Source organism: Ostrinia nubilalis, chromosome 29 (assembly GCF_963855985.1).
Source record: "Ostrinia nubilalis chromosome 29, ilOstNubi1.1, whole genome shotgun sequence".
Classification (NCBI taxonomy): domain Eukaryota; kingdom Metazoa; phylum Arthropoda; class Insecta; order Lepidoptera; family Crambidae; genus Ostrinia; species Ostrinia nubilalis.
In genome coordinates this window covers 490,981-507,514 of record NC_087116.1, presented here as the reverse complement: position 1 = coordinate 507,514, position 16,534 = coordinate 490,981, and the positions used below count along the sequence as shown (strand labels likewise).

The 16,534-nt window shown below is 41.7% G+C and overlaps 1 protein-coding gene and 1 long non-coding RNA gene across 3 annotated transcripts in view; one reads left to right on the top strand and one right to left on the bottom strand.

Annotated features, from left to right (window-relative positions):
* The window catches only part of LOC135085706 (uncharacterized), a 463,562-nt gene that overhangs the window by 54,758 nt on the left and 392,270 nt on the right, over positions 1 to 16,534 (bottom strand). The gene's annotated exons all lie outside the window — the stretch shown is intronic.
* Positions 1 to 16,534, top strand: part of LOC135085576 (copper-transporting ATPase 1) — an 87,744-nt gene that overhangs the window by 32,658 nt on the left and 38,552 nt on the right. Inside the window, exons 4-7 of the mRNA XM_063980347.1 lie at positions 11,216 to 11,333; positions 11,780 to 11,898; positions 13,730 to 13,854; positions 15,963 to 16,106. Coding sequence (XP_063836417.1) covers positions 11,216 to 11,333; positions 11,780 to 11,898; positions 13,730 to 13,854; positions 15,963 to 16,106 — 506 coding nt within the window. The remainder of the gene's footprint in view (positions 1 to 11,215; positions 11,334 to 11,779; positions 11,899 to 13,729; positions 13,855 to 15,962; positions 16,107 to 16,534) is intronic.

Here is a 16,534-nt window from a genome sequence, read left to right as displayed (position 1 = left end):
CGCTGCCCGCATCCAGGTTCTTTCCGCGATCTTCACCAGATCGTCGGTCCACCTAGTGGCGGACTGTCCACACTACGTGTGCCCGTAAAGCCTGGTCCGTGAGCACGTAGAATTTTGTCCAATGACCCCAAGCAACATAATAACGCGCGAGCGATAAGGATGGGTATCTTGGGGTCATTGGACAGAATTCTACGTGCTCACGGACCAGGCTTTAGACGCAACTCAAGATCTTTTCTGCCCCAACGGCCATCAGCTCTACGAGTTTGATTTTAGCAATTCTGCGGGCTGTGTCGGTCACTTTGGTTTTCCTTCGGATCTCCTCATTTCTGTTTCGATCACACAGGAAAGATTCTAATTGTAGTGACAATTTCCAGCGCCCTATAAAGGCGTAACAGTTTAGTTGCTAACCTAGATCATCAAAAAATCGTCGAATATAAGATGGCATGATTAAAATGAACGATAGAGTCGTGCCAGTCAATTGAACTAGATTGTGTAATGACATCTGAGATGAAAAATGGAGCAGTCCATTAAAATTATAGCAAGCATGCGATATGATATTATTGTAACAAACAAATATGTACAGTAATGAAAACTACTTCTTCCAAATCTTTGGGTGAGGCCTTTGTCCAGCAGTGGACTTTATTTGGCTGAAACTAACGAAGGAACGAACTCAATATCGCCATCGATTATAGCCTCTATGTTGTTTAATTTGATTTAACCGCCTCTGTGGTCTAGTGGTAAGACCACCTGCGTCCGACGCAGAGGTCCCGGGTTCGATTCCCAGTGGGGGCAGATTTTTCTGTTCGGTTTGGTTGGTGGTAGGTCTTGTTCTAAGTCCGCCTAGCTAGCTACCACTATCTTACCTAAGTCTGTCGCCATAACAACAATGGTAACAGCATTGTTGTGTTCCGGCAGTTAGAGGTAAGATAGCCAGTTCCTCCGTGGTTGAGGATTCCGGGTGAAGCTCGCTTCCACCTTCGGTCTGATCGTCACTTACCATCAGGTGAGAATCTCACCTGATGGTAAGTGACGCCTGTATCTCACCGTGAGATACAGGCCAAGAGCTTCCTCGTTGTGGATAAAAAAAAAGTTGACGTGGTTATCTTCGGGCTCGGATCTTTTGGTAATTCAAAGCCAACTGAAAGAGGTCTGAAATGTATTTTCAACCGACTTCAAAAAAAGGAGGAGGTTCTCAATTCGACCCGTATGTTTTTTTTTTTTTCTATGTTTGTTACGCGATAACTCCGTCAATTATGAACCGATTTGAACAAATCTTTTTTCGGCGTATAGGTAATACCTCAAGGGTGGTCCCATTTAAATTTAATAATAGAAAAAACAATCCCCAAGGGTGGAAAATTGGGGATGAACTTTTTTATACGCAATATCTCCGCCGATTATAAATCAATTTGAACGATTATTTTTTTGTTGAATAGGTATTATCAAAAGGGTGGTTTCATGCGAATTTGAAGAAAATATTTCACCCCCAAGGGTGGAAAATTGGGGATGAACTTTTTTATACGCAATATTTTCAATTTTTAGTTTTTTTTGTGTTCACGCATTTGAAGTCGGTTTTATTTTTTAAAAAAGTTAATTATTATTACGTGTAAACAGCTTCTATATTTAGCACCCACCCACGCGTATTTGCGAACCTCGAATAGGGCACAGGGGGATCCTGGAACGACTGTGTGGGTGGATTCCACGCCCACTCGTCTGGGTGTAGGGGTGTCAACCACAAGATTCAAATCATATCAAAAATTGTCAGTTTCTTGCGCTGCTTCTTTTCAGTACTGGCCCATTTGTTGTCCCGAAGCAGTGGTAGGGTTAATACTGGGACGTGTAAAAGTGCTTTTTAAAAGCCTACTTGCAAAGATAAAATGAGTTTTTTTTAATATTTATTCAATTTTGACCAGTATTTAGGCACTTATGAACGTCAAAAATAATAAAAACAGGTAGCCCTTAAGAAGCACTTTACATGTCTCCTTATCTTTTGGGCCCTACCAGCGCTTTGAGACAAACATATGGCAAGTGCTGAGAAGAAACGCACGGACAAACTCGGTCACTTATTAGGCCTCAGCCTCGAACTTAGCGGGCAGCGGGGCGGCGGCGGCGGCGGCGCGGGAGCTGGGCGGGCAACGCAGACCCGTTCTCGAAACTAGCGGGCAGCTCGCGCGGCGCTTTAGCGGCGAAGTGTTGTGTTCGGGGTTGTGTTGTCGAGATATTTGTTTTTATTCGCGAACGAAATGTCTGAACAACGGCGAAAATTTTATTTCGATTCAAATTTATTCCTTACGCTCGATTTATTGTGGGCAAAAGAAGGAGTGCGCTGCCCGCTCGTTGCCCGCTCCCTCGCCGCTGCCCGCTCGTTGCCCGCTCCGGCGCCGCTGCCGCGCCGCTGTTTTCGCGAACCGGTCTATTTGATTTTACGCATAAGATCCTGCCGCTCCCGCCCCGCCGCCGCTCCCGCGCCGCTGCCCGCTAAGTTCGAGGCTGAGGCCTTAGGGCCCTCGCCCGCGCGGGCGCTGCTGTAGCGCGTTAGAAGCGCGATGCCATCACTTCTGTAGTGCGTTGCAAATGCGACTAACGTGCGTTTTTTTAAATAATCGACCTTTGTGTACGTGACAACCCTATCCCCAAAGTCAGAAAGGCACGAGAAATATTTAATATCGCTCTCGTGGTGACCTCTATTTCTCTAATAGACTTTTCTACTCGCTTGGAATTAATCCAGCAAATTCTTGATCGATTTTCTCACGTAGTTCAACCATTTTGGTCCTTTCCAAGAGACAGTTAATGTGTATTTATTTTTTATGTAGTTTAAATGACTCTGAGATCGTCATCAACATTCATCATTTCAGCCACAGGACGTCCACTGCTGAACATAGGCCTCCCCCAATGATTTCCATCGCCTGTTTGGTAGAGGCCTACCTCCAGCGCCTTCCTTGCTACCTCTATAAGGTATATCTTTTGCTTGTACTAATAATTAACTTTTTAAAAAAATAAAACCGACTTCAAATGCGTGAACACAAAAAAAAACTAAAAATTAAAAATATTGCGTATAAAAAAGTTCATCCCCAATTTTCCACCCTTGGGGGTGAAATATTTTCTTCAAATTCGCATGAAACCACCCTTTTGATAATACCTATTCAACAAAAAAAGAATCGTTCAAATTGATTTATAATCGGCGGAGATATTGCGTATAAAAAAGTTCATCCCCAATTTTCCACCCTTGGGGGTTGTTTTTTCTATTATTAAATTTAAATGGGACCACCCTTGAAGTATTACCTATACGCCGAAAAAAGATTTTTTCAAATCGGTTCATAATTGGCGGAGTTATCGCGTAACAAACATAGAAAAAAAAAAAAAAACATACGGGTCGAATTGAGAACCTCCTCCTTTTTTGAAGTCGGTTGAAAATACAACAGAATAGCTAAGCAAATAAATTCTAAATATAGAACTCCAATTAAATAATTACAAAACTCTACGGTTTCCACAAACAAAAGAGCCGCAACAATACCGTTTATAATCTGTGCACAACATGGCGTCATTGTTTTGGCGCGCTTTCCAGATTTGGCGGGATATGTCAACATGTGGAACTTGATTAAAATCTGTAACTCCGGTGTTGCAAAACAATATTGTAGCCACAACGGGGAAGTTCTTGGATTGCATCTCACTTTATAGAAGGAAGGGGACTATTCCCACCTCTCGTTCCCACAGCTGCAACTCCTGTGTAGCCAGGATCTACAGCTTGACCGCCAATAACCCAACCAGTGAAGGTCAAGTTTGTCCCGGGAAAACGGCAGTGGTAGGGTTAATACTGGGACGTGTAAAAGGGCTTTTTAAAAGCCTACTTGTAAAAATAAGGTGATAATTTATAGTAAAAATAAAGTGAGTTTTTATGGGGTTTATAAGTTTGAGAAACCATACTAATCGATCAAGGTATAGCCTCAAGGGACAATGCTTCAGAGATTATAACGACGTGTCTGACCTCAAGCCGAGGTTCTGACAAAGAATGTAATAATAGTACTTGTTGTACTGTTAAATGCTTTGTTTGATTTATTATAGACTAGTTTCTGCTCGGAATATCGTTCTCTCACAGAATCTACATTTTTATCAGCAGAATTAAAATTACTATCAGGTCATTTATGGCGCATTCAAATTAGACGTTTTGAACAGGACATAAGGCGTGCTTTTGCAAGATCGTGTCAATTTTGTTCCACCAACGCTGTTGTCATAAGATTTTACTTGTGCGGTCCTGCAAACGGACTATTAACCACCTTGAAATGTCTTTGATAAGTCCTTAGTCTCCACTGCAGGAACACGACCCTCTAATTTACAGAGGCAAATGGAGCATTTGTCCTACACTCCCCACGCTGGCCAGACGGGTTGGGGAGGCCTGATGTTCGCGTAGGCTCCTAAATAGCACTTTTACACGTCCTTAAAGCTATCCTACCACTGCTTCGGGACAATAAATGAGCCAGTGCTGAAAAGAAGCATTGCAAGAAACTTAGTTACCACTATTATTTTGTCACTTTAGTCGCTTTTAAGGTCATCCACGGGAAGACTTGGGGTGGTTTTACTTCTGCAAGAATCACACTGCATTACAACTTATTACAAGTTGTGTGAAATTGTCAATTTTGATCCAATTGACATAACCCAACCGGTTGAAACTGGTTCACTGCCCAAACTGAGCCGGGCTGTGGATCAAGGTGGATGCCTTTCTCTTTTCACGGGTATTTCTACAGTAATAGAGCTGTATTGGAGCTATATGAAGCGATTTTGATAAAATTTGGCATAGAGATAGTTTGAGTCCCGGGAAAGGACATAGGATAGTTTTTATCCCGGTTTTTGAAACAGGGACGCGCGCGATAAAGTTTTTCTGTGACAGACAAAATTCCACGCGGGCGAAGCCGCGGGTAGAAAGCTAGTTCTTAATACATCGCCTCGTGTCATCATCGTCATCATAATCGTCGTCATTCTCGAATGCAGGAAGGCGTCTCTATTTACCTATCAGAGGCAAATGGAAAATTTGGCCTACACTCATATAGGCCAGCTATATTTGGGACATGTATAAGTGCCCTGGAAAGGGTCTATGAACCGAATAAACTATTTAAATTTGAACTCCTCAGGCTAGAAAAGTCTGTACGGCTAGCACGAAAAACTTTCGAGTTCGAATCGTTTGCGTACTCGAATCGCCATCAAAAGATTTAGTACGAAAACTACAACAGCGCCCTTGTGAACGTGTCGTGAAGTGAACTTAGCATGAGAAACGGTTGAACGAAACTTAATTCAAGATTCAAATTCATCAAAATTTTCACGTTATCGTTTAATTCGAAGGTTGAGTATCGAATTTTGTCGAATCGTTTGCGTATTTGACAAAATTCGATACTCAAACTTCGAATTAAACGATAATGTGACAATTTTGATTCTCAAAATAAGTTTCGTGCAACCATTTCTCATACATCCACACAGCTTATTTATAGCCTCGCCTCGCATTTACTGGATGCGATCCTAAAAAGTGTCGCTACAGCTTTCTTCACTCTCCCTTCATTTACTCCATTTGCGTAATCACACAGAACTGTGATTTCCACTCATTTGTAAAGTACGGACGTAGGTATAACATGTGATATCGTATTTATCTTCGATGTTGGAATATGTTGTAATTTGGATTGAAAAATGCGCTGTGCTGGGGGCTACATGATGATAAATAAGCATTTAAATTTATTATGGTCTAGAATCTAGACCATAATAGATTTAAGTGCTCTAGATCTAGACTCTAGAACAATCCCAATTTGGTTTGGTTTGGATGCAATTTTATTCCAGACAGGTCTTAAATAGTGTGTGGTCCTGGATTATTTAGTATACGACCATACTTTGATGATCATCATCATCTAACAGCCACACAACGTCCGCTGCTAAACATAGGCATCCTCCAATGATTTTCGGATTGATTTGTTGGAAGCGGCCTGCATCCAGCGCCTTATCCCTTATCCTTGTGGGGTGGATATCCTCTACTTCGTTTGCCTCAATTTCAGAACCTTTCTTTCTACCTGTCAGTTCTGCTATATTCCTTGACTGCTGCCACTTCAGCTTGCTTGGCCTATGTCAGCATACATACTTGGGTGTCATTTCATAATACAAACTATCCATTCCCTAGTGTACTCTCTGTATTATCATTCATAGTCACGTAGCCAGCCTGACATAACTTTTGTTATGCCTATTGTGTCTAGAACATTCCAAACAAGCTGCACCACACGTTATTTTGATAATCAACCTCATTATTTAATAAATGTAGAACAAAGTTTAAACAAACACTGGCCGTTTTGTATTTTGCGCGCCATGACAGCCATGATTAGTCATTTCGCGCGCTCGGACGCGATTGGTCGGTGCGCTGTCAGGGGCACAGATTAAAAAGGGCGTGTATTTTTTTTTTGGAGCAAAGAGGTTTTGTTGTGAGCCGAAGAATAAAAAGGTTGGAAACTTTTTTTTGGACTAAATAGGTTATCATGTGAGTTACTAATGCAATTTTGATCTTTATTCTCGCGCTATTTACTGGTTAGGTATTCATTTTAAATTCCTTATAGTAGACAATTTTGATTTGTCTATTTAATTACATTAAAAGCGTAATTTGCCTCCAATTAAACGTCTTTCTATTCTGTTTTTGAAGTGATTAAGATTGTTTATTCTACGTTATTAAATAATTGCCTTTTTCCTTATTTTGAATCTTAAAGAAAAGTTTTATTCACTTCAATAGGTAGTAAACACGTTTTCTGTATAATTTTTTGTCAGTTCAATTTGTTTTTTATTCTATTCCAGTCTGGTTTCTTTTCCTCATCAACGAAGGTCGATATTAAAATACGATGCAAGTTAGAGCTAGGCACTTGCTACAACTATGTAGATACTTAATTTATTATGGAGATTTCTCTCAAATAACTTTGAAATAATTTTTTCATGCAATTGATCCTATATTTGTTCAACTGACTGACACTTTTATGTGCCCTATCTTGAACTCAAACCCACGACCTCTGACTCAAAAGAGTTCAACAACCACTGGCCTCAGATTTGTAATCAACTTAACACTTTAAACTCTACATAGATTAAATAAAAATCCAGACTTGTCACTTTTTTCCTATTTTACCTATATTACCTATACTTTTATTTTTTCCTCACAACTCTGTTAATCTACGATAGAAAACTCTTATGCCCATGAGATAAAGTTCAAAGTGGACTGAACAATGACTCAGCACACGGTACTAACAACTAAGCAAGCGTGCGCAATGCTTTTGCACGCGGTGCGCGTTACGTTTCCTATGGTGTAACAGTCGCATTCGGAATATTTCAAATATTGAACGTGGAACGAGTATTTTTTTAAAATTGAAACATTTTGTGCCAGTGTTATAATTTTTGACAGACTTTTTTAATGATTTGTTTGAGTTTGTTTTTTCTTTTGAATATTCCAAAGAGTTTTAAATGAAATACAAAAGTTTGAACTTCCACGTTACCAGGTAAAAAAAAAACTTTTTTAAACCACTTTGACTAAGTGTGAAAATAATTAAGTTATTTTTAATTTCATGTCAGAACGATTCTTAAAGTTATTTGATCAAAAGAAATCTTTCCGATAATGAATACAAAGCTGACATTCCTTTAACTGCAATTTACCATGTTCTAAACCACAATATGTAGTATGATAGAGACAAGTATAGATATCTAGCACCTTATGCTATTGGCAATAGGTGCTAATTTGCGATAGTAAATTATAGTGTTACGTGCACTGTGCGCGCCGTTTCGTATTGTTTCCGAGTTAGATAATAAAGTGCGGTAATATTTTGATCTAGTAAAGTAGAAGCGATTTATTTATATGAAAATATTTAAGTTTTTTATTTAAACTGACGAAAAATTACTGAAAATACATGGAAGAGAGGTAAATAAATATAGAGCCTCTAATTTTCAACCGAACAAAAAATGCTTATAACCTGAAAAACCTTACACTAGCAGGAATGCCTTCGTCGTATGTAACATTTAAAATAAAAAAAATCCTAAATACTCCTAATATTGAGGGTAACATCCCAACTTTTAGTAAAAACATAAACGAAAAATCTAGACCAAATAAAATTGATTATGGTTGCCTCCCCAACCCGTCTGGCTAGCGTGGCAAGTGTAGGCCAAATCCTCCACTTGCCTTCCGCAAACTAGAAAGGGTTCATCATTTCAGCCACAGGACGTCCACTGCTGAACATAGGCCTCCCCCAATGACTTCCACATCGCACGGTTGGTAGCAGCCTGCATCCAGCGCCTTCCTGCTACCTTTATCAGGTCGTCGGTCCACCTTGTGGGTGGACGTCCCACGCTGCGTTTTCCGGTACGTGGCCTCCATTCCAGAACCTTGCTGCCCCATCGGCCGTCAGTTCTGCGTACTATGTGCCCTGCCCACTGCCACTTCAGCTTGCTGATCCGTCGGGCTATGTCAGCGACTTTAGTTCGTTTACGGATCTCCTCATTTCTGATTCGATCTCGTAAAGAAACACCGAGCATAGCCCTCTCCATAGCACGCTGTGCAACTTTGAGCTCAAAAGAAAGGGTTAAATCAAATCAAATCCTACTCCTACAGTGGACTAAAACTGAAGTATGATTGATATACTGTCACATACTGTACTGTAGGCCTAGGATGCGCGCCGCGATAAGCGGTTATCACGTCATTTTATCGATTTTGCCCATACATTTTGACGTCGATAAAGTATATCACGGCGCGCATCCTAGCCCGGAGACCACGGGTCGAATGACGTAGTGTGGGCAGGCCTGCCACTAGGTGAACCCATGATCTGGTGAAGGTCGCGGGCTCGCGGGAGATTCATGGGTGCGGGCGGCGCATGACCGGTCGCTGTGGAAATTCTTGGTCCAGCAGTGGACGTCATTTTGGCTGGAACGAACGAATGAACTGTACTGACAAAAAGTACCTTGTAAAAACACCACGATACTTTTACGCGGTCTGGTTTTTAATTTTATCTTATCTATGTACTCGTACGTGAGAAATGTGTGTGGAATTTTATTTGGCGTTATATGAGTAGACAGTAACGTTTTACTGTTACCTAATGCATTATTGGGGTCAAGGCCTTTGACCTTATACAGCTTTTGGCCCCCGGCTTCGCTTGCGTGGATTGTCTGCCACAGAAATACTTTCAAAATCGGGATTAAAAAACGATCCTATGTTTTTCTTTGCGACTGAGAACTATTTCTAAACCAATTTTGTTTATGCAGAACACGGCAGGTATTTGACCACAATCGCTACTGATGTTAAGTGAGATGCAGTCTAGGATGGTACATATCTGCCCTGTAAGTCTTAAGTAGGTGGTTTTCAGGGCACTTGTGTATTATGTGAAATTAACATTTACCAAAGAAATAAAGACGTATAAAATTGACACCAATCTGCCATGTCTCCAATGATTTTAGCAAACCTATCTTTGCATGTGATTTTTTTATATGCTTTCATTTAACCCGATTCTATTGACGCAAACTACACTTCAACTGTATTTCCAAGACAGATAAAGAAAACCGTAAAAATGTGTAGACAAACAAAGTTAACCCATTAAAACGTATAACATGCGGAAAATGAGAAAACTGTGACCAATCTGTTTGGTTCTGGAGATAATGGTTAACAACGAATGCACATTACTTGGTGTTAAGCGCACGGTAGTAGACTGGGCCAAGTTGGGGGCGAATTAGTGGTGCAATAGCTGCATTTAAATATACTTACGTTCTTTGTCGATGGCGATCACACACTTCGCATGCATAGATCTCTAGATCGCTGCGACCAATGACAGGACGCGTTGATGTGAACTGATCGCTACAAATTTATTAATTCTGAGGGCCTAGTGTGAGTTTACATCAAAAAATGGCATTAAAAAAATAAAGGATTGTACAGCGCCCCTAGCGGAAACGTTCAAGAACTAAAATTTTCATACAAATTTTAAACGCGCTCAAAACTCACACTCAGCCCACTGATCGCCACCGCGCACGCAAGATACACACGCGTTGGTTTGGCCAAACCTTTACACAAAACTTGGCCTGTTTTTGACATGTATCTTAACTTTCCATAATTTTAACAGGATGTAAAATATTTTGAATAACAAATCAGCCCACAATGTAACCGTTCTCTTGAGTCATTAATTAAAGAGAACAAGGCCAATGTTAATGACTTGGTGACTGATTGATAGATTTCTTTGAAATGATTGATTTCAAACCACAAATACACAGTATTTTAGTTCTTACAACGGATTTCCGACTACTAACTTGTTTTTTGGACTTATTTTAATGCAAAATTGATTAATACTGTGAAATATAGTGAGACTATCAAATATAGTAACAGAGAAACACAGATCTCAACAACTCAACGCGACATTTTTATATGAGTCTTTGTACTCACAGCTTGACATTTCGGCTGCTATGCTGCAGCCGTGGTCACAAGTAAACTGACTTGAAATGGAACTCGAAAGTTTAATTTCACAATAAATAAATTTTATAAGATCATCATTAGATCAATAATCTCCACTGCAGGAACACGACTCCAATTTACCAGAGGCAAATGGAGGATTTGTCCTACACTCCCCACGCTGGCCAGACGGTTTGGGGAGGCCTGATGCTCGCATTTTTGTCCCTTAGTCGCCTCTTACGACGTCTATGGGAAAAGTGGGCGTGGTTCTACTTTACCGGAACCAAACGCCGACTGTTCTTATTTCACAACTTGGATTATGTGACATGAAGGCTTTTACAAGGTTGAAAGGCTAATTTATACTTACTAATGCCTATAACCGGAAGTATTATATAATCAATAACTTTCCTACCTATTTCGGAAGTATCAGAGCTCCTTTGAAAATTGGAACTAACAAATGGTCATGTAAGCTGGCAAATAAGTGACTGCTATTCTGTCTAGCATTTCTAGAAGCCATTCGTTCGTTTCAACCTAGTGCCGTCCACTGCTGGGCAAAGGCCTCTCCCATAGATGTCCCTAATGACCTATCCTAAGGTGTCGCATCCAGGTGCTTCCTGCGACCACTAAGATCGTTGGTCCTCCAAGTGGAATACCTACTTACACCACGTCTTCCGGCTTATGGTGGCCATTTTAGAACTTTTCTTCCAAGAGCCATCAGTTTTACGAGCTGTGCTTTACAGATTAACCAAATGTCAAGTTAATAGTTATTAATAATATTATTTCTGTTGTCCACAGAGAGCCCAGCCAAGAGCTGGTGGCGGTGCGGGTCCCGATCAATGGCATGACATGCCAGTCGTGCGTGAAGAGCATAGAGGGCTCTGTAAGCGAGCTGCCCGGCGTGCAATACGTTAAGGTACGTTCTTCTGCCAATGGACCAAATATTATGGTCTATTATGGGGCAATGTGGTCTAATTTAATCGGTCTACTGTATCAGACTACTCCAGTCTACTATGGTCTACTAGGATCTACTGTGGATTACTGAGGTCTACTGTGGACTACCACAGTCTGTTGTGGTCTACTTAGGTCTACTGTGCTCTACTCCAAGCACCTATGGTCCACTCTGGTATGCTGTAGTTAGTGTAGTTACTATGGTCTACTTTGGGCTACTCTAGTCTACTCCCATCTCCTGTGGTCTCCAACAATCAGAGCCCAGCAAGACCTAGTGGCGGTTCGGGTCCCGATCAATGGCATGACATGCCAGTCGTGCGAGCTGGTGGAATGTCGACTATGTAGGGCTTTTCAATTCATATTATGCGAGTTTTAATACCTTAATTTAAGTATCCTTAAAACCTTTTCCAGGTGGAGCTATCAGAGCACGCGGGCTACTTCCGGTATGACCCGCGCGCGTGCTCCGCTGCCGCCATCCGCGCGCACATTCACGACATGGGTTTCGACGTGCCGGGCGATGACGAGGCCAGGTGAGTCATCATCATCATCATTAGCACGACCCTCTCTAATGTACTAGCTAGAGGCAAATAGAGGATTAGACCTACACTCCACACACAGACGGAGCTAGTTGCATTGCAATTTAGTCACCATCATCAGGTCATTTAGTCTCCACAGACTTAAGTCGCAGTGGGCGGGGCACCAAGGACCACGGATCAGAAAACGTGTATAGGCAGGCCTCCGGCTCGGTGGATCGACGATGTGCAGCGTAAGACCGTTTAATGTGGAAATCTTTTGCCTCCCCAACGAATCCCTTCTCCAGCAGTGAATGGCATAAGGCTGAATCGAGTCGTCATCAGGTCTTCAGGACGACCTCCTCTAATGTGCCAGAGGCAAATGCAGAATGTGGTCTACACTCCCCACGCAGACGGGAGATAGTTGCATAGTAGTCATCATCATTATCAAGTCACTACAGCAGGAGCACGACCCTTTAATAATTAAATAATTAAACTCTAACTTTATTACTGTATTTTAACTATTGTATGCCCGATATGGGTAACACTGTTGTAACTATTTTTTTGCATTGTGACCAGCACAAATTGTACACAGTTTTGGCAATAAAGATTATTCTATTCTATTCTATTCTATTAGCCAGAGGAGGTTTTGGCTTACAATCCTCATGCAGATTAGAGAGTAAGTCGCCTCTTACGACATTCATGGAATAATAGGAGTGCTCAAACACTACTCTGCTCTCACTTTAAGTAAGAAATGGGCTTCAAAGCACCAGCGGGAGACGACTAGGCCAGGTCTTAGTACGCTAGCGTCGTCACCAGTAGAGCGCGGGCTGCTCCCGGTATGACCCGCGCGAGTGCTCCGCCGCCGCCATTCGCGCGCACATACACGACATGGGATTCGATGTGCCGGCCGATGACGAGGCCAGGTGAGTCATCAGTCCACCCAGTTTCCAATGCAGGAGCACGACCCTACCATATAGGCCAGACGGCTAGCGAGCTCTTACGACATACGTCACAACACTTCTGGACACAAGGCATGGGCTTCGACGTGCCAGTGCCAGGGGGTGATGACGAGACCAGGTGAGATACAGAGTAACCATCATCATCGGGTCATAAAAAGCTTACGTAGACACGGCAGCCTTTGCAGAGTAGCACGCTTTATCATGAAGGACATAGCCCGCAGAATCGCCAAACTTCTAGGGGGCACCAATGACTACGGATTGGAAAACTTACTGTAGGTAGACCTTCGACTTGGTGGACCGAGGATCTGGTGAAGATCATCTGGATACATGTAGTGCAAGACCCGTCGTTGTGGAGAGGCTTTTGTCCAGCAGTGGACGGCATTAGATTAATGAAACGATAGCATCAATAGGGCTACTTCTGATATCATCCGCGTGCATATACACGACACGACATGGGCTTCAACGTGCCAGAGGGTGATGACGAGGCCAGGTGAGATACAGAGTAACCATCATCATCAGGTCATTCAGTCTCCACTGCAGGAGCACAATCCTCCTTAATTTACCAGAGGCAAATGGAGGATTTAGCACGGATTCCCCACGCTGGCCAGATGGATTGGGGAGGCCTGATGTTCACATATACTCGTATGTCCCTTCGTCGCCTCTAACGACATCCACGAGAAGAAAGGGGGTACCCTATTCTACTTTGGCAGTACCACATCGCTGTTTATTGGCGCACAAGTCTAGATAAGGCTATTATTGAAAAAGGTTAACCAAATCGGGGTTCCGTACCTCAAAAGATAAAACTGAGTCTGAACCTTATAGTATCACTTTGTTGTTCATCTGTTTACAACCTCTTCATCTCTAATACATTCTTTCTCTCCCCACAGAAGTCTCCTACCAAAGCCAATACCCACCGATCTTCTGATAGACATGGGGACGTCAAGCGAAGAGAGCGAGGTGGTGCTACACGTCACCGGCATGACTTGCCAGTCGTGCGTCAACACCATCGAAGGTTGGTAGACCCTTAACACGAGGTAGTAAAGTTCAAAATAGTGTATTATCCTCAACTGAGTTTCTTCCGCCACTTCTTATCAGCACCAGCCCATATGTTGTCCCGAAGTGGTGGTAGGGCAAGCTATATTTGGGACGTGTATAAGCGCCCTGAAAAGAGCCTATGTACTGCATAAACGATTTGATTTGAACGAGGAAGCTCTTGGCCTGCATTTCACCTAAATGAAAGTGATGATCAGGCTGAAGGTAGAAGAGAGCTTTACCCAGAATCCTCAACCACAGAGGAACTGGCTATCTTACCTCCAAAATAATACTGTTAATATTGTTGCTATGGCGACAGACTAGTAAGTTGTGGTAAGATGGTGGTAGCTATCCAGGCGGACTTAGAATAAGCCCTACCATAACCAAACCGAGCAGATAACTGCCTTCACTGGGAATCGACCCTGGAAACTCTGAGTCTGGTTTTACTCCTAGAGCAAAGGGATTAATTTATGCTTTATGATACAGTCACCGTCAAATAGTTCGTGACACCCAAAGTAACCAAATATGTAGTTCGCAACACGTCTTTGTTACAATTGGAATAAGTATGTGTTGTCAACTTTTTGGCCACTTTGGCACTTTGAGACTAATAGCAGGCCTGTTCATCTCCGCGAGTTTACATCGAAAACAAAACACGCACGATGGCCCACCTACAGGATACTATTCGACAAGGCCTCACATACGAGCGAACATTGACTCACGCACGCGTATTCTTGTGTATGATGGAAAAAAATAAAGAAAATGGTGTACTGAATACTGTGCAGTATTTAACTGCCTAAATAATAATAAAAACACATAATGTACTTTTTTAAGTTGCCTCAAGACACTGAGAGGTAAATAAGTAGTTAATATTATTCATGATAATTCATGCTATAGTCTATCCAATATAGCTTGATTAGAATGACAGCTGCCATCAAAAGTAACGACATAACTTTGTAGTAGCGATCAATGAGAGCTAAATATTGGCGGACAAGAAATAATTCACGTCTGACCTACAAACAATATTTTCGACGACAGTGCTTCCAATAAAAATGTTGATTTCGTGTAAATGCAGCGTTAAATTACACCAATAAGTAGTAATTCGAAATTATAAAAATCAAGCTAGAGTATTAACGACGTCTCTACAAGGTCATATCGAGTTACAAAAATGTTAGTGATAGGACATAATAATATCGACAAATGTCATATTAAATTAAAACTAATTTTTTAACATATTTAACTAATTTTTTAACATATTTAACTAATTTTTTAACATATTTAAGTCAAGTTATACGTTTTTCTAAATGTTCACTATTAAAAACCAAAACACATTTCATTCTTAAATAAATCAAACATTGGAAATCAATCACCGGTATTTTTTTGGGTATTCATAGCACCGTTGCTCTAGAAGAGATGCCCACCGCCCTCTAGCGAGAGGAAAAAACCACTGAAGAACACTGATGATAATGACTACGACTTAGGTTGTACACCCTTGACATGAATTTTAAATTTTACTGTCTTTAAATTTAAATTATAATTGTCATTTTTATGAATAAAGATATGAAGAAAGTTGGGTGCAATTTTTATATCATTTTTTCGAAAACTTATCTATACATCTATGTGAACCGTACGAAACATACCCAGCACTAGTCACATTCGTTTGATAGCTGTCATTCTAATCAAGCTATATTGGATAGACTATAAATCATGTATTTCCTCCGCCATTTTCCGCAGTTTGGCACCTCACGTCACATCATTTTACCGAAGTCAGCCCTATAGCTTCGGCGCAGTGCCGATCACTGACGTTTGTCAACAAAATGGTGCTTGACTCTTGAGACAAGCTAAATTACACCATATTGTTAATGACATTGAGCATACATTTTTTTAAATACCTTCGCGAAGTATAACTTCTGTACGTAGTACTTATTATTATTCTGTGCTAATAGTCTCAAAGTGCCAAAGTGGCCAAGTTTTTTGGGAAAATTCATTTTGTAAATCTTTGACTTATTTTTTGCGACTTTGACAATCGCAATAACAGCCCAACGTTCTTTAGTGAGCTGCTAAACTTATACCCGTCTCTCTCATCCTCAGGCACACTGAAAGAGATGCCAGGAGTCGTATCAGCGTCCGTAGACCTACCCTCAGGCATAGCGAGGGTACGCTCAACGCTGGCGGTGACTCCGCAACAGATCGCTGACGCTGTTTATAACTTGGGCTTCGACGTCAGCATCAATGGTGAGTCGTCAGCATCAATGGTCAGTCGTCAGCATCAATGGTCAGTCGTCAGTATCAATGGTGAGTCGTCAGCATCAGTGGTGAGTCGTCAGCATCAATGGTCAGTCGTCAGTATCAATGGTCAGTCGTCAGTATCAATGGTCAGTCGTCAGCATCAATGGTCAGTCGTCGGTATCAATGGTCAGTCGTCAGCATCAATGGTCAGTCGTCAGTATCAATGGTCAGTCGTCAGCATCAATGGTCAGTCGTCAGCATCAATGGTCAGTCGTCAGCATCAATGGTCAGTCGTCAGCATCAATGGTCAGTCGTCGGTATCAATGGTGAGTCGTCAGCAGCAATGGTCAGTCGTCAGCATCAATTGTCAGTCGTCAGTATCAATGGTCAGTCGTCAGTATCAATGGTCAGTCGTCAGCATCAATGGTCAGTCG